A 24,465-nucleotide genomic window follows, 5' to 3' on the forward strand; every position below is an offset into this window, starting at 1 on the left:
CAGAAGCCTGGCTCTACCTCTGCCTTCAGGGCAAACAAGGCAGCGGATTAGGCGGCGCACACGGAAACCGAAGAGCTTTGAAGGCGCAGCCTGGTTGGCGAAACTGGCCTGCTGGCTGGGCGCGCGCCGACGGGAAGCTACGTTCCCGCCAGGTGCACCTCAACCCTGAGGGCCGCTTCCACGACGCCTCCCCCCCGTCTCAACTTCGGCAGCCTTGCCAGCTCGACGGCCGGCGCGGCACTCACCTTTCCGTCGGCCTCAGGGAGGCAAGAGATCGCCAGCGCGGAGGAGAGCCCCACAAGGCACCTTGACCGAGAGCAAGAAGTAAGAGGCGGGGCGCAGCCCTTGGCGCTGCCAGGGGAGACGGGAGGAGGGAACGCAGGTCATTCACGAAGCAGCCCATTGGCATTCGCTCGGCGACTTCCCGCCTTGAGTCGAGAGGGAACCTGGAGCTGGAGGCTCGCTCTAATCGGGGCTCTCCTTCCTGGGACCGTTCGTGCCACCTTCCAGGCTGAAGCATTGCCAGGAAAGCGCCCGCCTGAAATTGCAACCCTGTATTTGGCTTATCTAGGAAAACTCTGCTGAATTCCTCAGGGTTTGTCTCCGAAGAAACGAGGACTGGGTCGATTACGGAAAAGAAGGGTAAAAATGCGCCCCAGGTTTCGCTCCCTGCACCGACATCTAATGTCGTCGGTCACAAAGCAGATGACTGTAGGGCACAAGCCTTCGGAGATAATAAACCATTCAGATTCAGTGAGGCTTAGCCGCAGATAAGCCTTAAAGAATAGGGTTCTTTGAAGGTTGGGAAAAGAACCTGGCCATAACGGACATGTTTACAATGATACTGATGCAGGTAAAACGGGGGTGTATTCTATATCAATGAGAACATTTAATAGCAGTAGTGTTTTTAGAATAAGTTTACTAGCCCTCAATCCCTCTAAAGTCTAAACTATAGGGTAAAATGGTCTAGTATACCATCTTCCCAGCCAAGTTAACAAAATCAAAGGGCTACTGAAGGCATTAATGCAATAAGGGACAAAATTTCCATAGAAACCCATTTCCTGAGAAAAAGCTGTACTCCAGCTTCCCAATCAGCCAAAATAATCATATTCCATAATCATACAAGATTGTTTTAGAAAATGGCCAGGAATGCCAATTTACAGTCAACTAGTCAAATTGAAATAATCAGTCATATAAAATTAGAGGAAACTGGTACTGCAAATATGGAATTGTTCTATGAAAATCACAGACCATTGCTGATTTTTTTTAAAAAAAACATAACTCCCAGGATGTCAAGTTGCTAATCAGTTAAGCTAACCAAATGTCACCAGTTTTATGAAACTAAAGGAGACTAATGCTAGTCATCTAATTTTTCCATGGTAATCAAGTTCTGCCACTCACTCCAAGCAGGTTGAAAAACTGTTCTGATCACTTCTCAACTAGTCAAAACAACAGAATTGACAAGAAACTGCACGAAATGTAGTGCTTTCTGATGCAGCAGGATATAAAATATCCAAAGGAACCAAGTTCTCCTAGCCATTCTGGGCAAGGTAGATATAGATTAGATGGGAGTAAGCAGATAGATAGGTAGACAATGGGAAATGATTCCCATTGATGTTTTGTGTCTTATTCTATCAAAGCTTCCTAGAGTTTTTTCTTTGTGACTGGTAATTAGTGTAAGATTTGTCTGATTGAGGAGAATAAACACCAGGCATTCATCCTAAGAGAAAATTCTTGTACCTTTTCTTCCAGAGGAGTATCTTCCATTGTTGAACAACAATGAGGAAATTCTTCTTGATACCCAGCCATAATTAATCTTGTAATTTAAACTTTAAACCTTTCTTGTCCTATTTCCTAGAACAAATCGCTCCTGAGATTCATAGCTGCCATGTCTTTCTATAGACTTTTTCCCAGACTAAATATTTAATGCCTCCAATTGTTCCCCCTAAGTTTTATAATATGTGGATTGACCAAAATAGAATAAACAATTACTTTTCTTTACCTTGACATTTTACTTTTGTTGATGCGGTTTAGGGCATTTTTTGTAGCTACATCATACAATCAATTCATGTTCAAGTTGTGATTTATTAAGAAATTTCTTATTTTTTACTTATTTCAATGTCAAAGTATGAGTAAGGTGGATCTCCCCAATGTAAATAAAACTGACGGTTTTTTATGGAATCTTGGAAATTCTATTAATAATGACATGAAAATGATGGCATACTTCAGAAACACACATTGGTAAAGGCATCAAGCTAGAAAGCAGGAGTTCAAGTCCTGCCTTAGCCATGAAAGTCAACTGGATATCTTTGCGCCAGTCACTCTCTCTCTCAGTCCAAAGTTGTTGTTGTGGAGAAAATAGGAGGAGAAAGATGTATTGGATATGCTTTACATAAAATATATGTATCAGTTTTGCCAACTCTTTCATCCATAACACCCATCAGCCTATTCCTTGGATTCCCTAAACTCCAGGAGTAGTCGAGTCAGTGTGGGTATCCAGAAACCAGCACACTCATTGTGGTTTGTTCATTCTCAGAAGGAGAAAATGGGATAAAACCCACTGACTTTGTCATCAGCTTTTAAAAACAAAATAATTCAAGAATTGAATGGTTGTGTAAAACTGATTTTGACTATCAATTTCTCAAAATGTTAAACAATTTAGCAAATGTGCAACCAAGATACAACAAATAAATGAAGAATAAGAAGCCTTTTAATTTTTTCATTTAATATATTTCTTTGATGGTGTGCAGTTCAATTTTCATTTCAAAACATCTTTTTGATAATAAAAATTATTTTATAAAACAATAATTGCTTTTATTGTAATGCCCCAAATAAAATATTTGTGTATGTAGGCTTCTTCAGTTAATAAGCACTCTGAACATTATCCTTTACCAATTGGATTAAAGCAACTGTTTTAATAAACCTTGAGTTTGGTTTGGCATGTATTGGTATTTTTATAATGGATGCTAATTTTTTCCATATCTTCTTGAATTAGAAGTCCTTTGAAATAGAATCCCTATGAAAGAAGAAAGAAATTTTGTATTTTATCCACTGGTGATTGTACATTCCTTTCACATACAAACACACTAATCTTTTTTTCATTCTTGAATTATAAGATAAATTCTTTTTTGGATAATACTTATGGTGTCTGTGAAAAAACATGCCCCATTTTACTGATGATCTCAAAAGCATGTTTAATCCATACAGTTCTGTAAGTGCTTCCCAACCATGAAAATAAACTCTTACAAATAAATACACAATAATTTTGTGGTAAGGAAAACAAAAAGGAAGCAAAAGATCCAAGAATGAGTGAGGGGATCTAAATATTGAATGAGTTCATAGCATCTTCAGAAGCCTTCTGCTGGCATCAGAATAATTAAATCAGCATTGCAATAATAATATGTGACATCATGATGAATATATAAAAAGGCGGGAGCATAACAGTGCTTCCGTTAGTCTGACACAGCTCCCTCCCCGCTGCCCCAGCTTTTCCATAGATGCCACTGATATGGTTTGCTTGGCACGAACTTCACAGTTGATTAGGGTTTATGGCTTAGCTTGAAGATAACCCAGCCAACTGTGGTTTATTAACTCATGATTAAGCAAACCATGATACAGAACCAATCACTGTCCTGAAACAGTTCAGAACAAAAGAAAAAAAAATTAAAATTAGAATTCTCTTAGCAGTTTTTAACCCTTGAGATTTTATGAGCCATCCTGGGTACACTTTTGCAGTTCAGCAACAAAGAAATAAAATGATGGACTTCATTTCTAATTTAAGGATGTCTTTGTAACATGATAAAGAGAAGATCTATACCTGAGTAACAGTGAGAGAAAGGAAATATATTTTTAGCAGACATTTTCTTACCCATCCAAAGATCTATCCAGAGATCTCTCAGGAGACCAGTGCCGGCAACGTTCAGGTGATGTCGATCTTATCGTAGAAGTTAAATGATATGAAGCTGTACGATTCTGCCGGCGAAGTTCTTGGACTGCACGTTCCCTAAATTTTTTTCAAAAAATGTATTTAAATAAGAGTATTTAATGCACATACTTTCCAAAGTCCAGCAGCTACCGTCTCTTAAAAATCCCAGATAAATGTTTTTAACTTTTTATTTTTAAAAGGGAGACAAATAATTTTTTTCCTAAATTTGGACAGTAAGTGCCTAGATGTTGAAGTAAGGAGAGCATATAAAGGTCAGAGAGTAATTGATTCAATAAAAAATATTTTAAACAAAATATAGAAGATCAGGCTATTGCATGGAATTCAGAAGAATTGAACTAGATGGAATTCTATCAGTGCCTATTTCAAATGTAGGGCATACTATGGAATCCACTAGAGTTATTCTTTAAATTGTTACCTTCTGTTTAGTATTGTGTTAGTCTTATTGGTTACACACAAAGGTCAGGAGAAAGTAAAACAATATTTTTGCCAGTCTCCACAGTGGCATGTTTAAAAACAAACAAATACTTACATGGAAAGAGACTGCCAAAAATCTGCTTTTCTTTTTACTATTGTCTCCTCAGGACTCTGGTCCATTTATATAGTGAACACTGCCTATTTCCAAAACATCCTTTCCTCCACATTGGTCTCAATTTTGACAGTGATTTTAGCTTTTATTTCAGCCTACTCAAAATAAGGATGAAATACATGCAACGGCGGGAGAAGCTAATGGGAAAAGAAGCTCAAGAGTTCTTAAGGAAGATTACATTAAAATACAATTAGAAACAAGACTGTTAAAAGAAAATGTGGATGCAGTTTCAATAAGAAGATAAAAGATAAAAAAAGAAAAAGAAGTCAATGTGACTAAACAAAAAACTTAGCAAAGAATTGAAATAAAACAGATGCATGCAAGAAATGCAAATAGGACTAGATCACAATGGAAAACTACAGAGTGGTAGCCCAGAAATACAAAACTGATGTCCGAAAAGCAAACGGTGATGTTTTATTTATTTATTTATTTATTGGATTTACAGTATATGGCCACTCATCTTAGAAGCCTGACTCTGAGCAGCTCCCAATATTAAAAACAAGAACTTATACAAATATATATATATATAAACACCATAACAGCCAGAAAAAAATTACAAAGCCACAATCCAATACAACATAACCAAGCAAGGGGCTCAAAAACCCCAAATCCCCTAGCCATTCAATCTTGCTAGGGTTGTTCTGAAACCTGTTGCAACCTGTTGCATCCAGACACCCACAGCCTCCAGGATCTATAATTCCACCGCATCACTCAGATGACCTAAAGTGGATATGCAAAGCTGGATGTAATCAGCATACTGATAATACTTCATCCAAAACTGCTGACCTTCTCCAATGACTTTATGAAAATACTAAACTGGAAATGAAATGCACCAAGCTCTGAACCGTGGGATTTAGCAATAGCTTCTTGAGGAGGGGATGAACTTAGGAAACTAAAATACAAAAGGAAAGGAATAGGATAGGTAGTACCTAGTTTTCTAATCTAATAGCAATCACACAGATAGTAATAACAATAATACAGATAGTCCTCACTTACCAACTACAAATGGGACTAGCAACTCCATTGGTACACAGCACGTAGTAAAATATCATATGACTACACAAATTATGACATCAGTTCTGGGTGTAGTCATTAAGTGAATCGTTGTGAATTGTTAAATTCAGTAAGATCACAACTTACAAATTTTCTAATGGCTTCCCCAATGATTTTGCTTGTCAGAAGCCATCTGTGGAAGGTTGCAAAAGGTAATCACATGACTGTGAGACACTGACCATTATAAATGTGAGCTGGTTGCCAAATGCCTAAACTGTGATGATGTGAACACCAGGATACTGCAACAGCTGCAACTTTGCAGACCTGTCATAAGTTTCCTTTTTCAGCACTATCATAACTTTGAAGAATTGTTGAATGAGTATTTGGTAAGTGGGGATTACATGTTTGATTGCAAATGAATGAAGTTAACTAATGTTAACTGCAAAGACAGCACATGGAATTCTAGGCTGCATCAACAGATATATAATTTTCAAATTTATAGATAGTAATTGCTGCATCTGTTCTGCTCTCAGTAGGCCATCACCACAAGTATTCTTTCTTTCTTTCTTTCTTTCTTTCTTTCTTTCTTTCTTTCTTTCTTTCTTTCTTTCTTTCTTTCTTTCTTTCTTTCTTTCTTTCTTTCTTCTTTCTTTCTTTCTTTCTTTCTTTTCTATCTATCTATCTATCTATCTATCTATCTATCTATCTATCTATCTATCTATTTTATTTTATTTATTTATTTATTTGATTTGCCAATTGTTTACAAGATAATAAGTATAAGTGTATACATAGTTGTGAATACATGAAATGGGTACATATAAGAAAAATAAAAGAATAAGAGAAACAATAGGACAGGGACGGTAGGCACGTTGGTGCGCTTATGCACGCCCCCTACAGACCTCTTAGGAAAGGGGTGAGGTCAATAGTAGACAGTCTAAGGTTAAAGTTTTTGGGGTTTGGGAAGAGACTACAGAGTCGGGTAGAGTATTCCAGACATTGACCACTCTATTGCTGAAGTCGTATTTCCTGCAATCAAGTTTGGTGCGGTTTACTTTGAGTTTGTATCTATTGTGTGCTCTTGTGTTGTTATGGTTGAAGCTGAAGTATTCATTGACAGGTAGGACATTGCAATGTATGATTTTATATACCATGCTTAAGTCAGACTGAAGACGGCGTAATTCAAGGTTTTCTAGTTCTAGAATTTCAAGTCTGGTGGCATAAGGTATTCTACAACGAGTAGAAGAGTGGAGAACTCTTCTTGTGAAATATTTCTGGACTTTCTCAATTGTGCTAATATCAGATACGTAATGAGGGTTCCAGACTGATGAACTGTATTCGAGTATTGGTCTAGCAAATGTTTTGTATGCTCTGGTTAGTAGTGTGATATTACCAGAGAAAAAGCTACGTGAGGATTAGGTTAACAACTCTTAATGCCTTTTGGCTATGTAGTTGCAGTGGGCTCTAGCACTTAGATCATTAGAGGTGAGTATTCCAAGGTCCTTTACAGAGCTTGGGTCATCAACAAGATCTTGACTATTCAGCTTGTATTTTATTTTCTGATTTTTTTTTGCCAATATGTAAGACAGAGCATTTATTTGTTGAGATTTGAAGTTGCCATTTGTTTGACCATTCAGATACATAGTCAAGATCTTTTTGTAGGGTAGCAGTATTGTCTGTGGTATTGAACAGCTTTACATCATCAGCGAAGAGAACGCAATTGCTCTTAATATGATCACAGAGGTCGTTTATGTAGAGTATGAAGAGAGTTGGTCCTAGAACACTGCCTTGGGGGACACCACTATTGACAGGTACTGGATTCTTTCTTTGCAGACCTGTCATAAGTTTCCTTTTTCAGCACTATCATAACTTTGAAGAATTGTTGAATGAGTATTTGGTAAGTGGGGATTACATGTTTGATTGCAAATGAATGAAGTTAACTAATGTTAACTGCAAAGACAGCACATGGAATTCTAGGCTGCATCAACAGATATATAATTTTCAAATTTATAGATAGTAATTGCTGCATCTGTTCTGCTCTCATTAGGCCATCACCACAAGTATTCTTTCTTTCTTTCTTTCTTTCTTTCTTTCTTTCTTTCTTTCTTTCTTTCTTTCTTTCTTTCTTTCTTTCTTTCTTTCTTTCTTTCTTTCTTTCTTTCTTTCTTTTCTATCTATCTATCTATCTATCTATCTATCTATCTATCTATCTATCTATCTATCACCTATCTATCTATCTATTAAATTTATTTGTTGCCCATCTTGCACAAGGCGATTTTTGAATACTACCTTCCAAAAAAAAATCAGAAAAAATAGATTGGGTTAGAAGGTCAACAATGATCAGAGGTCTAGAAACTTGGTAATACAAAAAATATTGAAGGACTTGGGTATTTTTAGCCTTGAAAAAAGATGACTGGATAATATGACCACATTCTTCAAATACTTGAAAGGATGTCACACAGGAAGTGAAAAACTGATCTCTCTTGTTCCAGCCCAGAATGATAGGGTGGATGAGGAATTTCATTTGGGTTTTATTCACAGCCAGGGTGAATACCATTGGAAAATCTGAGTTTGAGATTAAGAATACAGGAAAGAATTATTTAAAATCAATTATCTAGCTTATTACCTGTTACCTGTTCTGGAGTCAGTCAGTGATAACTTTTTTCTTCATCATTCTGTGTTTAAACCCAAGCCCAGCATATTGAAATACACCAGTGTCATATAACTTTGTTTTTCTTCTGATTTGTTTCCTATGTTGGGTAACATTCACCCCGCTGGCCCATCGGAATTGTATTTAGGTAATTCTACACCTCTTTACCCACATCTAGAAATACACTTTTTTTTTGAGAGGCAAAATAAGGCTTCCAAAGCAAGAAAACTGCCATTCTCTCACTGCTAAATTTAATGCAGTAGACAGCTTCATATGCTTATTTGATATTGGCTAGGGATGAGTAACCCATGTTCATATGCAGCCCTCAATAAAGCATCTGTTCCAACAATATGAGACTATGCCATTAAATTCAGTGACAAAATGATCAATGCTTCAAAACATAGATTTTAAAAGTTGTTCTCTTCCAACCTGAAGGAAAGAAGGAACTGCCCTATGGAAGCTTATCATTCCAATTTTTTCCTCTTAAAACCTCCTCAAGAAATAAACTGAAATCCTAACCTGAAACCACCGGCATTCAGTTATTTGCCACTGAATTTTGGCAGTATGATTTTGAATTTGGTTTGAATATGGTTTGAACTATAAACATATGAAATAGGGTCTATTTTCCTTCCAGTAGCTTCCTGCACTACTTTCTATTCTTAAAACTCCCCAAAATATTTTAAAAAAAATCATGGGAAATTTACATGGGAGAAAGTGCATTTAAAGACAATTACGTTTTATTCAGGGAAAACTTCATGATACGTCCCAATAAGTTACTTGGTCCCGATAAATAAATAAATTGGTAGATACTTTGTATATATATCCAAACAGTGAAACTACAGGTTCTTTAACTTACCCCTATAATTAGAACTGGAGTTTTGGTCACTAAGCAAGATGCCCACATGACTGTTTCACTCAAGAAGTGTAATCCTGGCTCTCCCTATTGTGGTAGTTAAGCAGTTGCGAGAGTTATTAACTGGATGCAGGGTGCCTTGGGTGGGTGGAAGGGGCCACTCCTTATCACCCATCCCCTCCCACTTGACTGTTTCCTAGTATGATTTGATTTGATTTGATTGTACCCTATGACTATCATTAAGTGTTGTACGTTATGATTCTTGATTCTTAACGAATGTACCTTTTCTTTATGTATACTGAGAGTATTTACACCAAGACAAATTCCTTGTGTGTCCAATCACACTTGGCCAATAAAATATTCTATTCTGTAAAGTATTCTATTCTATTCTGGTGTGCAGAAACCTACCTGGACTTGCAGGTCCAAGCTTTCTCCCCACACCACATCCAGGAGGCCCAAATCCTTTCTCTGTTGCACTATACCTAGGAACACTTAACTCTGCAGCTGCTGAAAGATGTGTCCAACCAATACGAAGTGTGGCCTTCCTACTGAGACCAACTCACACCATCTAGCAAATGGGCCCTGTTCTTGCAATGGTTCATGAAGGCTAGAAAACTAGCAAACATGACTAGCCTTCAGAACAAGAAAGTTATCAAATGTGACTAGCCTTCAGAAGGATTGTGTTAGGAAGGCTAGAAAGCTAATGAATGCAATCATTCTTCTGAAATCACATTCTCCGTGTGATTTGGAGAAAGCCTTCCAAGCCAACACAAAAAGTAAGCCTGCTTGCAGGATGGCAGTGAGAAAGCTTCATCAGCAGGTATGCCTATCAGCAGCTGCAGAATAATGCAAAGGTAAGTGGATCCTGGCATGGTGGGGTGGGAATAAGTGGGCAGGAAGCAGGCCAAGGCCTCCAAAGTGTAGGCAGTTTTGTGCATGTGGGTGGACCACTTTAGGGGCTGAGATGGGGGGAGAGACAGGCAAGTAGGGCAATTGCAATGCCCCTGTGGCCAGTTGTAAGGGCAAGCAGATTGCCAATGTCCAAATATTGATCACATGACAGCAAGGGTACTACAACAGGGGTCATCATTCTTCATTTAGCATCATCATAATTTCTAACAGTCATTGAATAAATGGCTGAAGTTAAGGATTACCTGTAGCATGAAATTGTCTAATTGTGTAATTAAAATTACACAGCAAAACAAAGCATTAATATAACGCCAGCAATTTAAATGTAGAATATGTAAAATCAATAACAGTTGATTCTGATAACTGAAATTGTAGTATCTTTTTTTAAAAAACCAACAGGATACAGACACAACATATATACAGTCAAATAGGTCTGAGCTTTTAGTTTGCCTAAAAATAGAATGTGTATGTGAGGGACAGGGTGATGGACTACAGTAAAAGCAGCAGGTTCCCAGAAAGGAGGTAGCATATTCCAAATGGGGGATGGTGGTAAGACAAGAGACAGTGCAATCCAAAGATGGATTATGGAAAGAGATTTAGGGTATATCCATATCCATTAGATTAGGGTAGATAGATTTAGTCTGGCAATATTCTGTCTATATAGTGTTAATAAATAAAGAACTGAATTTTGACTGGATTGTTTTTATGTCAGTCTTGCGCTAGGCCTGACCATCTGCTTAGTAGCAGTAGATATTTGCTCAACTCATCCCCATACCAATAAAAACAGAACAAATAATTTTTCTCCACAATTTACATAAGAGAAAATGATTTGACCAAATTACTCCTCTCTACCCTTTTTTTCAATACTTTGTTCCATGTTTGTGGTTCATAATTCTGTTTTAGAAATTACAGAGTGGATTAGTGAGTTAAGCTATTTTAGATGGCAGAGGTCACACTAATACAGTAAATATACCGAAAGGCCCACAGTTAGCACTTTTATACTTCCAGATCAACAATGTACATTTGAGTTTGGACTTTTATTTGCCTATACTATATTTACTCCTGAAAGTGTTTTTAGTAATTCAATTAGTCAGAAATACTAATTTTCCTAAATTGCAGTTTTCAGAATATTTTCCTGGATGATAAATTTAGAGGCAAGTTATAGTGATCAATTTTATTGAATTTCCTTGAACTCTGGAAGTATTAGGGCAATAACTGAGGTTATAGTTAATTCTGGGTTATTTCTCTCAGCACACTTCTTATTGAAGGGAAATTAGGAATGATGTATTTTGTTTACTTTTTATAAATAATTGGATTTTATAATGCAATGAAATAATTCAACGATCATTCTTTGAATAAGTCTGCAAAAGATATTTTCAAGTTTTTATGAAAAAAATCAATCTACAAATATTTTCTATTTTTCTATTAAAAACAATCTATAAACCACAAGGTTTAAATGAAGTACTTGCTAATTATAAAATAAAATTGGACATTTCAAACTGGTAAATAATCTGATTTATATATGTGGGGTGCAATCAAGTAGAAGTTTATTCCCAATTAAATCATGAAATAATAGAACTTGTAAATAATAATACTTGTTCCATAGCAAGCATGCTCCATTTCTGAATTTTAGTCTTAGTTCTGGTCTAGTGTATATAAATTAATAGCATTAATTAATGACTTTAGCCCTGGGTTTTTCTAGATTAGTGCAAATGTATATTATTTAATTGGGAGAAACAGATGTAAATGATTAAAAATGTGGTCACACACTTGCCTTTCAAAGCGTTCTGTGCCCAACTGTCTTTTGGTGATATCTAACTCAGATTCCAGTTGAGTAATTGTGTTTTTGAACTGTGAAAAATCTCGACTCTGGAGAGCGCTATAAAGGACAAAGTTGTCACTTAAACTGAAAAGATGTAACTAGTCAAATATAATAAAATAAAGAATAGGATTAGTTTTTCAAGAACAGCTTCCAATATATTTGATATAAAAATAGTTGGATAAGCACCCAGAAAGAAAATAGAAACAATTATATATTTGTGCTGTGTCAAAAGGAATTAAACTGTGTTAAAATTTTCCAACTTTATTGAACAAACACGTTTTCATAATAAGGTACAAATTGTTTTAAAAATTCTAATATATTTTTTATTCCCATGAGATAGATACTGTTTTGCCTAATATTTACTTTTCCTAGCAAGTTTCAAGTAACTTTTAAATAAACTATCTTCTACTCTAATAAGAGGTCTCCTAAGGGTAAAAATGGATATTAACAAAAGTATAACAGTAATTTTTAATTTGTGATAATCAATTGTTGTTTCTACTGGTTACTCACATTTTGTTTTCCGCCAAAGTAAGTTGCTCTTTAAGAAGATGTATTTCAGAATCCTTCTCTTGACTTATCATCTGTGATTGATACTCTTTTTCTCGATTGGATGTTAGCAAAGTTTCCAAGTTTTTAATTGAGATTCTTTCATTGTTGAGTTGCTTTCTCAGAAGTTCTATTTCTGAGTGAGATGATTCCCATTCATTCTGAAGCTGAAAGCCAAAATAATGAATGTTCTCATTTTCTTTAATATGTAGTATATTAAAAACTGGTAATTACACTGTAAATTGAAAATGAAATGCTCCCCCCACAACAGATGTCATATTTTCAGCTTTTCTTCTTTAATGTAAAAAACTGAAGCCCTCTCTCTGCTAAGAACTTATAGTGGCATTCTCTAAAGACAGTATAGTAATCTTTCTTAATATGTAAACATAAATGGGTTTTATTTATGATGTTAATCCAAAACTAAACAGATTATTGGGTTCTTGGTATTCTTTGAGCTTGGCTGTTTTCCTGCAGACATCTCATCACAAAATGTAACACTGTAACATCACTGATACATGGAAGTGGGTTTGCTGGTGGCTCATATATAAGTAGTTTGCCTTGCCAGTTTGGAAGTGGTTTCCTTTCCAATCAGTGTAAACAAATGACACTGCATACTAATTATCAGAAATCATGACATGGAGATATGTGATTTAAAAATTAAGTCTTTTAATGTTTTGATTTAAGCCTTTTCCCAGTTTGATACTATTGTAAAACATGATCTGAAGCTCCACAGTTTTCCGGTTTATATACACACTAAATTATGCAAGCAGAATATAATTTATAATTTCCTTTTATATTCCTTTTATTTTAGCCCTTAGTGAGGAATCTTATACTGTGGGACATTCCATCCCATACAAAATATATCAGAACCCTCTGAATAAATTTAGAGTATTTAAATCAAGAGGGATAACTACAAACCACATCCATTTTAATAGCCGCAGGATTTTAATATCAACTAGTAAAGTGGATGTCAAAATCAGAAGATTGGTAGTACTTTTTCAGACTAACATGAACTACGACTCACTTTGTCAGATGCACAAAGAGACAGATGGGTCAAACTTCACATAAAAGATTTAATGATGACAGATTTGACTTCAGGGTTTCATCATTATCATGCTTGAAGTGCTCAGAGCTTCCCTAAACCCTTTTAAAATTAAGCATGACCCTTTTGAACACGAAAAAAAATTGCCTGCCTTGGCTTAATCTAAAGTTCATTTGCAGTTATTTCTCTTTTTGAAATGAACCAGTCATATTTTTTATTCAGCTGAAGTATTTTAAAAAATCAGGAATTTTGAAAAAAAACAACATGAAAAATATTTAGCACAATCAAATAGAAAAGATTGATAGTTTTAAAAAAATTCTCATTATTCCCCCAAATCTTCCTCATAGTCTAAAAGAATAAATGATGGATTTGTATATTGTATATTTGTATAGTCTATTATGAATGACAACATTTTATTGTTTTAAAGAAAAAAGACAAGTTTAAGTATCTCTCAAGAATCAATATAGAAAGAGGGAGCATTTACAAGGTTTTAGATTTGGGACTTCAATCATACAGTCAAACATGCCTTTTTGACTTTTTTTGAACTATACCTGCAGAGTTCCCCATGTCTGCAGATATGCTAAATCCATATCCAGGATTCATTTTCTCAGATAAGCACAGATTGTACTTACCTTTTCTTAGCAGTTTATATTCAGATCATATAATAGTGTACAATGTATTTTTCCTACACAACAATCATGGCACTAGAGTTCATGAAAAACAGTAATATTTGGCAATGTTTTCTTCTGCTATCTTTGATGTTTAAAAATTAAACAAGTTCCCAAATATAGATATTAGAACAGAAGACTACATTTGTCAAATAGATGTGTTTAGTGAGCTTACATGCATCGACAGGAGAGCAACAGCTGTTGTTGTTTTCTAGCACCTGAAAAGATAGGCTGCCTATGATTTTGGAAATAACAAAAAAGACTCTGCTAAGTTCAGATTTGAAGACTAAAAGGTACTTAAGAATATGCAAGAGTGGGAATGGAATACATGTGAACAAATGCATAATATAATTGTAAATTTTCCTGGAATCACATGGCTGCACTCTACTGAATCCTTGGACCACAGAGCAAAATTGACAAACACACTCATACACACAGACCTCATTTGAAGGTATGGTATTTTACAAAATTCTTGTATTACTATTTTAACCTTCTTAACAGATCTCATGAATCAAGAGATATGACAATACACTTCCTGTGATGGACAATTTTCACTCCAGGTGACTCTAAGAAAAATCTGACATGTAAAGAATGTTCCATAAACAGCAAGAATTTAATTCAAGCATTAGGAAAATATGTACAAATTTTCAGCTTTAATGTTTGCTCTCTATAAATCAAGCCGAAATTATATTATACCTACTCTTTCTACTTCCTTTGTTGTGTTCTTTAGTTGCCGGCTTAATAACTCATTGCTAGTGTCCAGTTTAATGCACAGTTCCCGAGCAGAAGTCAAATCTGAGAGTATAGAAACCTTTTCCAGGTGGACTTTCTCAAGTTTCTCCTCCATTTTCACCAGAGACTTACCTAAAGTAGAAATCTGTGACTTACAGGCTTTTTCAGATGCTAAATGCTGCCCCAAAAAAGAAAGGCCAATTAACATTTACATAATAAATAAATCAGTAAGAATATATTAAAGAAAAAAATAGTTTTACTTAATAAGCATGTTTATCTAAATAAATTGCTTCTGTTTTATGTTAATTTTGAAATGTTCTACGGTCAATAAAAATAAAAGCAGACTCTAAAAATACGTAAACAAAAACTAAACATACAAAAAAAAATCATATGTTTTTTATCTATACACTGTTAAGAGACCTTATAGCACTAGTAGACCAATCCAGAATTCCATATGATGTTCATTGCATACTGAAAGTATCATGTGGTGTAAATTTCAATGCAATTGTTTGTTACATCCACAAAGGAAGTCTTGATAAAATAGAGAACCGTGTGAATCTTGAAGAATTTGTGTCAGAATGTAACTTCAAATGGAAATGATGTGTTATTCAAAATACAGTAAAATTGTTTTTTATAGAACAAAAGAAGTTAAGAATTAATACAGAAGGAATTATTTTTTTAAAAAAATCTTACTTTGGGAATGCAAATTCAGTTTTAGAATCAAAAAGAAGATTATTCTGTGAACAAACACATGCATACTATTTCCAAATAGCCAGACTAAGCATGGGAGATATTTTACAATCTCTCATATCTACTATCTCAAAAGATCTATTTAGGCTCAGTTGAAAGTCTATCATTCAAAATTACTAGAGACAAACATTAATGCCTTTCCATTCCTGTAATCCTAAACTTTCTTAAGAAAGATCAGAATGTTTTAAAGTCAAGTGCAGCAAATGGTCAATACCTTTCCCTTAAAATAAACATCCATTTTGAAAGTTCCTGCTGCAATCTGATCATAAATGCAGAGCATCTATATGAGAGAGACAGAGACAAGATTATAAGAGGAAGCTTTTAAAACCTACTTGTCCAATTGCTATTTCATGAGATTCTGCTTGCTCTTTCAGTCTATGGTTCTCAGATTCTACACTGAGAAGTTCCATCTGGATGGAGTTATAATCTTTTTCCATTTGATGCAACTTTGATTCCCATCTATCTGCCTGTTCACGGATCATGTGGAGGTTTTCCATAAGATCTTCATTATCTTTCTCCTAAAATACAAATTTTGATTTTATTTTTGAGACTTAGTTTACCATGTGAAACTACTATAGGTAGTCCTCAACTTATAATAGTTTGTTTAGTGATCTGTCAGTATATAAGAAATTATGAGCTGGGATAGCCATAACAACAAGTCAGCCAATGGGAACTGTTTGGTGACTAAGAAACCGCACCTGTTGTGAGCTATGTCGGATAACTGGTCTGTATAAATATAGAGCTTCTACAGCTTCTGTGATTCTGAGTTCTGATTGCTTCTGCTTCTTGTCCTTGTACTTGCTACCGCGTTGCAAGAGCTGCATGGGTATTGTATACATGCATCATGTTTTATACACTGCTCAAAAAAATAAAGGGAACACAAAAATAAGACATCCTAGATCTGAATGAATGAAATATTCTTATTAAATATTTTGTTCATTACATAGTTGAATGTGCTGACAACAAAATCACACAAAAATTATCAATGGAAATCAAATGTAGCAACCCATGGAGGTCTGGATTTGGAATTACACTCAAAATTAAAGTGGAAAAAAACACTACAGGCTGATCCAACTTTGATGTAATGTCCTTAAAACAAGTCAAAATGAGGCTCAGTAGTGTGTGTGGCCTCCACATGCCTATATGACTTCCCTACAACGCCTGGGCATGCTTCTGATGAGGTGGCGGATGGTCTCCTGGGGGATCTCCTCCCACACTTGGACTAAAGCATCCCCCAACTCCTGGACAGTCTGTGGTGCAACGTGGCATTGGTGGAGGGAGCAAGACATGATCTCCCAGATGTGCTCAATTGGATTCAGGTCTGGGGAATGGGCGGGCCAGTCCATAGCATCATCAATGCCTTCGTCTTGCAGGAACTGCTGACACACTCCAGCCACATGAGGTCTAGCATTGTCGTGCATTAGGAGGAACCCAGGGCCAACCGCACCAGCATATGGTCTCACAAGGGGTCTGAGGATCTCATCTCGGTACCTAATGGCAGTCAGGCTACCTCTGGTGAGCACATGGAGGGCTGTGCAGCCCCCTAAAGAAATGCCACCCCACACCATTACTGACCTACTGCCAAACTGCTCATGCTGGAGGATGTTGCAGGCAGCAGAACATTCTCCTTGGCGTCTCCAGACCCTGTCATGTCTGTCACATGTGCTCAGTGTGAACCTGCTTTCATCTGTGAAGAGCACAGGGCGCCAGTGGCGACTTTGCCAATCTTGGTGTTCTCTGGCAAATGACAAACGTCCTGCACAGTGTTGGGCTGTAAGCACAACTCCCACCTGTGGATGTTGGGCCCTCATACCATCATCATGGAGTCTGTTTCTGACCATTTGAGCAGCCACATGCACATTTGTGGCCCTCTGGAGGTCATTTTGCAGGGCTCTGGCAGTGCTCCTCCTGTCCCTCCTTGCACAAAGGTGGAGATAGCGGTCCTGGTGCTGGGTTGTTGCCCTCCTACAGCCTCCTCCACGTTTCCTGATGTACTGGCCTGTCTCCTGGTAACGCCTCCATGCTCTGGACACTACGCTGACAGACACAGCAAACCTCCTTGCCACAGCTCGCATTGATGTGCCATCCTGAATGAGCTGCACTACCTGAGCCACTTGTGTGGGTTGTAGACTCTGTCTCATGCTACCACTAGAGTGAAAGCACCGCCAGCATTCAAAAGTGACCAAACCATCAGCCAGAAAGCATAGGAACTGAGAAGTGGTCTGTAGTCACCACCTGCAGAACCACTCCTTTATTGGGGATGTCTTGCTAACTGCCTATGCTTTCTACCTGTTGTCTATTCCATTTGCACAACAGCATGTGAAATTGATTGTCAATCAGTGTTGCTACCTAAGTGGACAGTTTGATTTCCCAGAAGTGTGATTGACTTGGAGTTCCATTGTGTTGCTTAAGTGTTTCCTTTATTTTTTTGAGCAGTGTATTATTGTATATAAACAAGTTTCTTCTATAAAAGAATCCTGCTGAATTATTTACTTGTATACTGGTTGGATTGCTGCAAACTCTGACATGATTGTTTGAAGTTACAATGGCACTGAAATAAGTGACTTATGACTATTTTTCATACTTATGTCCATTGTAGCATCCCCATGGTCACATGATTTACATTTGGATGCTTGACAGCTGGTTCATATTTATGATGATTGCAGTGTTCCAGGGTCATGTGACCATCTTTTGTGACCTTCTGATGAGTGAAGTGAATGGGAAAGACAGATTCTTTTAACAACCATGTTATTAATTTAACAACTGCAGTGATTCACTTAACAAATGTGGCAAGAAAAGTCATAAATTGAGGCAAAACTCACTTAAGAAATTTCTTACTTAGCAACATTAATTCTGGGCTTAATTGTGGTCATACGTTGAGGACTACCTGTATAATATTTAATGGTGCATTTATAGGCTTGCTATTGTGTACAAAATCCTGGTATCCTTTAAAACCTCCTTTAGATTAAAGGTTCATGCGAACTAAGTGTATCACATATGCATATACAGTTACATGCTATTTATAATAAAAGTGACTGATTAAAAATGCTTTATTGATCTTACTCCACTGAGTTCAAGGTGGCATACAGCATTTTGTTCTCCAATTTTCTCCAGTACAAAGAAGAGAGACTAGGTTAGTCTGAGAGAGTGAGTGGCCCCAAGTCATCAAGAAAGCTTTCCTGGTTGGCAATAGACTTTAACCTGAATTTTCTCAGTGCTTGTTCAATACTTTGACCCTATACCAGGTATTGGCAACCTGTGGCTCCAGAGCCGCATGTGGCTCTTTCGGCCCTCTGCTGCAGCTCCCTGTCCTATCACTGGCTGGCCCTGCCCCTTGCCATCCCCTCCCAGTCATTCCTTGCCTAGCCTGAGAAGGTAAGGGCGACAGTGAGGGATGGAGAAGCAGCCGGGGCCTCACTCTTCCTGTAGCTTCTTCTGGTCCTTGTTGGTGATGGGAGTGCCACAGTTGCTTAGGGAGATGTGCAACCTACTCTCTGCCCCAAAACACTGGCCCAACCCTGCCACAACCAATGCCGGCCTCGCTAACATTAGGGCTGGTGGGGTGGGAATGGAATCCGGCAGGATGGAACAACGGAAAGGGGGACAGCCCACAGTGCCCAGCCACGGCTTTTAAAAGCTCAGGGCAGAGGGAAAAGGGGGCTGGCCCTGTCAAACCTTGCATGCTCATCCTGGGGATCAGGCTTGGAGAAAGCTGGAGCATCCTCGCCAAAGACGCTCGCCTGTCAGCTGGTGTCCCTCTCTCTCTCTGTATCTCTCTCTGTGTGTGTCTCTGTCTCTCTCTCTCTGTCTCTGTGTGTTTATTTATTTATTTATTTATTTATTTGATTTGCCAATTGTTTACAAGATAATAAGTATAAATGTATACATAGTTGTGAATACATGAAATGGTTACATATAAGAAAAATAAAAGAATAAGAGAAACAATAGGACAGGGACGGTAGGCACGTTGGTGCGCTTATGTCTCTCTCTCTCTTGGAAAGCTGAGCCTGGGCCAAGCTGGAAAACTCTCCTTGGGGCTCTTCGCTACGTCTTTTCTTTCTTCTTTTTTGGAAATCCAGGCTGGATGAGGAATGAGTGCAAGCCACAGCAGAAGCTTCCTTCCTCCTCCTCCCTCTTCTCCTCTTGCGACCCTCTGGCCAGCTGTGGCGGGGACAGGAGGGTGCGCACGAGCAGGGAGACCATTGTTAAGAGAGCGGCTGCCTGCCCTGCACACGTCTTTGCTGTGCTTTAGCCAAGCAGATTTAGTGCAGATTTTTCACTTGGAGCAGCAGTCTTCAATGAGGCAACTTTCCCCTATTAACGACCATGCCCAGAGCAATATAGTTAGATTTTCAATTAGCATTACTAGAGCAGGAATGCAAACAAGGGCAGGATTTTTCAAATCAGGTTGCACAGAACCTGACGTTCTGGGACTTCCGGTTTGCAAGCTTCGGCGGCGGCAGGAATCCGCAATCGTGCACGGTTCCTACTGCGCTCGCCGCTGGAGTGCCCCCGATCCAGCCGGATTTGGGGGCTAATAGTTACCCCGTAGAGGTGACTGAAGACAGGGGAGATTCAGCAGGGGTCCGGGGGAAACGCAACCCCCCTCCTCAGCTGGCTAAACTCCCTTTTCCAAAAGCGGTGGAGCGGCGGTCAGCAATGGCCGCCACAAAGAAGCTTTCATCCGGACAAGAATGTGCAGGAGGAAGCTGAAGAAAGTGAAAGTTTTTGGCTGAACCGGGATAAAAAGTAACATCTAAATACCCTGGAAACTCAACTTCATTAAAGATACATTGTTCCCTAGAAGATCGTAAAAAGCAGCGGGTGAAAGTTAAAAGGGAAAGTTTGTTTTTTCTCACTCTCCTTCCCTACGGAGATAGCAGATGGAAATTGGAAAAACCCATTTTGGCATCAACAGGTAATCACATTTGAAAACTAAAAGCCAAGGGGACATTAAAGATTTCTGAACATTGGAATTAAAAAAAATATCTTTTTTTGCTATAAGTGGGAAGGGAGAGGTAAAGAATTAATACTAAGACCTTGCTGGAGGAGACTGCTTGGAGCTTATAAGATCAGAGTTAAATTGTAACAAGATTTCTAAAAGATACATTTTGGAACTTTGCAATAGAACTGTACCCCAGGAAGAGAAAGTACAAAAAGAAGAAAGTACTAAAACAGCTTGTGTTTATTTGGATTGTTTGGTGACTTTGGGACTTTTGGAAATTGTTATTTGAAAGATTAAAAACATTTGGGTTGTTTAAAAAACCTTCACAATGGCATTATCTGTTGAAGAACTGAAAATGGCATTTAAAAAGCTAAAAGAAGAGGAACAAGAAGGGCAGGGCTCTTCCGGATCTGTTTTTCACTTCTTAGAAATGGCGATTTCTACCTACCAGGAATTACAAGAACAAGAAGACTGGGATGAAGAAGAAGAAGCCATCTTTAATGAACAAACAACTTTAGCTGGGGAAGAAAAAGGAAAGAGGGGAAAGAGAATGCAGAATTTAAGACTTAAAAGAACAACCAAAAAAGGGAAAAATAAGGTGAAAAATCGATACAATGTCAGAAAGCAACAGAAAAGAGGAATGCAGAAGAGAGTGGAGATTAAGAGGGAGGAGATCAAGAGATGGGGGGTAAAAAGGTTAGATTGGAGAAGAAAAGAAGGGAAAAAAGGAAGAGAAGTTACAAAGGTTTGAAACAAGATGTAAAGAAACAGGGTTTTTTTCAGAGATAAAGGGTAAAAACATAATTAAAAAAGAGATTCTGCAAAAGTACATAAGACTGTATTGTTGTATTTGTATTTGAAATAAAGTTAGAAAACTGGAACATTATATGATTTAATAAAATATTAAAGGGAATGTATAAAATGCTTAAGATTTAATGATAGAGTTTAACTTGCTATGGATTATTGTTTTAATTATATTATAAACTTACTATTTTCTTATTTTAAAATGTAGTATGTAGCTTTAGAATGTACTAAGCAGAATCAGAATGAAAATTATATATTATTTTAAGTGTTAAATTTAGGGGAAAGATATAAAAGCGTCATACTTCAATCAGTGATTGCAGGAGAAATTATGTGTTAAAGAGAAAAGATAAGTAGATAATTACAGAACGGACAAAAGATACAAGAACAATGATTTAAATTGAGATGAAATATATAAAATGGAATTAAGAGAGTGAAAAGAGGGGAGAAGCCATATAGAAAATATAGAATGGTAAATAAGACATGAAATGGTATACAAAGTGAGCATGAATTTGATTTATGTCTGTACAAAAACATGTAACCCGGGACTAAGCGCTTTCCAAAAAGAAGTTTTATGTTTTCATGTTTTGTGTTTTGTTTGTGTATGTTTGTTTATTGAAAATTAATAAATTTTTATTAAAAAAAAAAAAGAACCTGAGGTTCCATGAGATGGGATTCCACAAGAGACTAAAGTGTGTGTGTGTGTGTGTGTGTGTGTGTGTGTGTGTGCGCGCACACTCACTCACTCAAGAGAGATACAGAGAGAGGGGGAGATAGAGGTGGGACAGAGGGAGAAGATAGGAAGATTGGGAGAGAGGGAGATACAGATACACACAGAGAGATAGACACACACGCACACATACACAGAGGGGGGGGGAGAGTGGGAGGGGGGAGAGAGAGAGAGAGAGATAGAGAGAGGGGGTAAAGAGAGCCATAGACACACAGAGAGAGAAACACAGAGAGAGGGGGGAGAGAGGAGAAAGATAGAGAGGGAGGGAGAGGGAGAGGAGAGAGAGAGAGAAAGAGAAAGAGAAAGGGTTTTGTGGTTCTAGGTGTTTTTTTAACAACTGATTCTCTGCCCTAATGACCGACTGGGTAGGCATGGCTAGGGGGTCATGTGACTGAGTGGAAGTGAGTGATGTCGAATTGGCCACATCCACCCAGGTTTTGTGGCTTCCAGTGTTTTTTTTCTCTGGGAAACAGGTACAAATGGCTCTTTCTAAATGAGTATTTAAGGTTGCAGACCCCAGCCCTATACCATACTAGCACTCTTTCTTAAGACAAATTTCCTGCACTATAGATCACACTGCTCAGAAAAGAGGCAGAGAGGGAATCAATCTTTGGATAAATAACACTCTCCTTGTACAATACTAGATCCAATTTATCATATGCAAATGTTGATCAGGAAAATATATAGTATAAATTTAAACACTTAAGTAATCACACAATAATCAATTAGGATCAATTAAAGCATCAGGGTCAATATTTCAGAAGTGTCAAAGCTAATCCATTGTCTGAACACAATCACAGAAATTCAATGAACAGTCTTTAAATATTTTTTAAAGCCTGACAGGATTACTTTTTGCAATCAACTAGAACTTTTAATCATACAATAATAGCAATAACATTAGACTTATATACCACTTCACAGTGCTCCACAGCACTCTCTAGGCCAGGGATGTCAAACTTGATTTCATTGAGGGCTGCATCAGGGTTGTGTTTGACCTCAGGAAGTCAGGATGGGCGTGGCCAGGGTGGGCATGGCCAGCTTGACATCACTCATGTCGGGGGCACTTGTGATGGCGCAAGCAGTCTGCCAGCGAAAACAGGCTCCCGAGCTCAGTTTTCAACCGCAACAGCCTCCTGCAGCCCTCTGCCAGAAAATATGGAGCTCGGGGAGGCCACAGCAGCCCTCCTGGGCCCATTATTGGCCACAATGGCCTCCTGCAGCCCTCTGCCAGTGGCCCACCCGAGCTCCATTTTCGCTGACAGAGGCACTGTGGGCCAGTCCTTCGCTATTTCCAGGATGGCCCCATGGGCCAGAACTAAGCACCCTGTGTGCCCCCAGGCCTTGAGTTTGAAATCCCTGCTCTAAGTGGTGTATAGAGTCAGCATATTGTCCCCAACAATCTGGGTAGTCATTTTACCGCTCTGGATGGAAGGCTGAGTCAACCTTGAGCCAGTCAGGATCGAACCCCTGGCACTAATAAACATTGAATATCTAAAAAGCTATCAGCTAAGTCATCATGAGGAAGCTACAAGAGTTAAGGCACTTTTTGTTGGCAAAATCTAAACAATATTTTATATTAATTATATAATTTTTAAATTCTAAATTTGCTGTTAATTAAGATTTTCTGAAATGGGTCAGACTCAAGTAACTGGCCTGTTGTCAACACGTTATTTTTGCTTTTTATTTGGATATCTTAAATGTTGAGTCCTGTACCTACACTATTTTAAATGGATACTATGGTAAAATTAAATGTAATGTTAAAGGCAATATTATAAGTAATATCTCTTTGCAGTGTGCATTATATCTATATTGTTAATATTTTATACCGTACTTATTTTCACAACTGGATTATATCTTTGAGACAACTTCTCTCTGTTTTTAATATAACAAATTTGATTTTATATTAAAACAAATCATTGTATTCTCTTGATATCTAAACACTGCAAATTGTATACATACATACATACACATGTATGTGTATCTTTGTTTTATGTCATAAAATAAAATATTATCTCTTTTATGGGCCTTGAAAACTGCATTTAAAAATTACTGTAGTGTAATCAGATCAAATCAAAACCTTTATTACAGCCCTACGTATCACAATAAAATTCATTGGCCTGTATTAATACAACTTTTAAAATTGTAATAGAATTTCATAAAATACACTATTATTGTAACTGCATACAGCTATGACAATCACCAACATTTGGGTCTAAACTTCAAGCATAGGTAGGATGGATACTACAAATAATAGCATAATTGGGCACTCCAGAAATGTGAGATAAAAGCAGTGACAAATAGATATTATGCTCTCTACCAGGGTAGATCTTTAAAATGGAATAAATATGTTCTTGTGATCAATTATTTATAAGATAAAACCTACACTTGGTTATAGCCATGTAAGTAACAATTTTGGAAACAATAAAGTTTGCTTTAAAGACTTAGTGGAAAGGTAGACAACATTCTAAAATACTCAAAATACTATTTAGTTAATT

At 37.4% G+C, this 24,465-nt stretch overlaps 2 protein-coding genes across 4 annotated transcripts in view; both read right to left on the bottom strand.

Annotated features, from left to right (window-relative positions):
• Positions 1 to 494, bottom strand: part of CRACDL (CRACD like) — a 48,376-nt gene extending 47,882 nt beyond the window's left edge. The window contains exon 1 of the mRNA XM_026666812.2: positions 246 to 494. The gene's annotated coding sequence lies outside the window, so the exon portion shown is untranslated. The remainder of the gene's footprint in view (positions 1 to 245) is intronic.
• A 2,214-nt stretch (positions 495 to 2,708) lies between these two features.
• Positions 2,709 to 24,465, bottom strand: part of TSGA10 (testis specific 10) — a 52,751-nt gene continuing 30,994 nt past the window's right edge. Inside the window, exons 15-20 of one of the 3 annotated variants that reach the window (XM_026666814.2) lie at positions 15,827 to 16,012; positions 14,713 to 14,922; positions 12,267 to 12,469; positions 11,709 to 11,813; positions 3,869 to 4,003; positions 2,709 to 3,016 (exon numbers count right to left, since the gene is read on the bottom strand). In XM_026666814.2, the coding sequence (XP_026522599.1) occupies positions 2,992 to 3,016; positions 3,869 to 4,003; positions 11,709 to 11,813; positions 12,267 to 12,469; positions 14,713 to 14,922; positions 15,827 to 16,012 (864 nt within the window). In that variant the 3' untranslated portion in view covers positions 2,709 to 2,991. The remainder of the gene's footprint in view (positions 3,017 to 3,868; positions 4,004 to 11,708; positions 11,814 to 12,266; positions 12,470 to 14,712; positions 14,923 to 15,826; positions 16,013 to 24,465) is intronic. The other 2 variants (XM_087967145.1, XM_026666816.2) reach the window with 2 other exon arrangements.

Source organism: Notechis scutatus, chromosome 5 (assembly GCF_049901735.1).
Source record: "Notechis scutatus isolate UNSWTSFEM ecotype Mainland chromosome 5, rNotScu1.2, whole genome shotgun sequence".
Lineage (NCBI taxonomy): Eukaryota > Metazoa > Chordata > Lepidosauria > Squamata > Elapidae > Notechis > Notechis scutatus.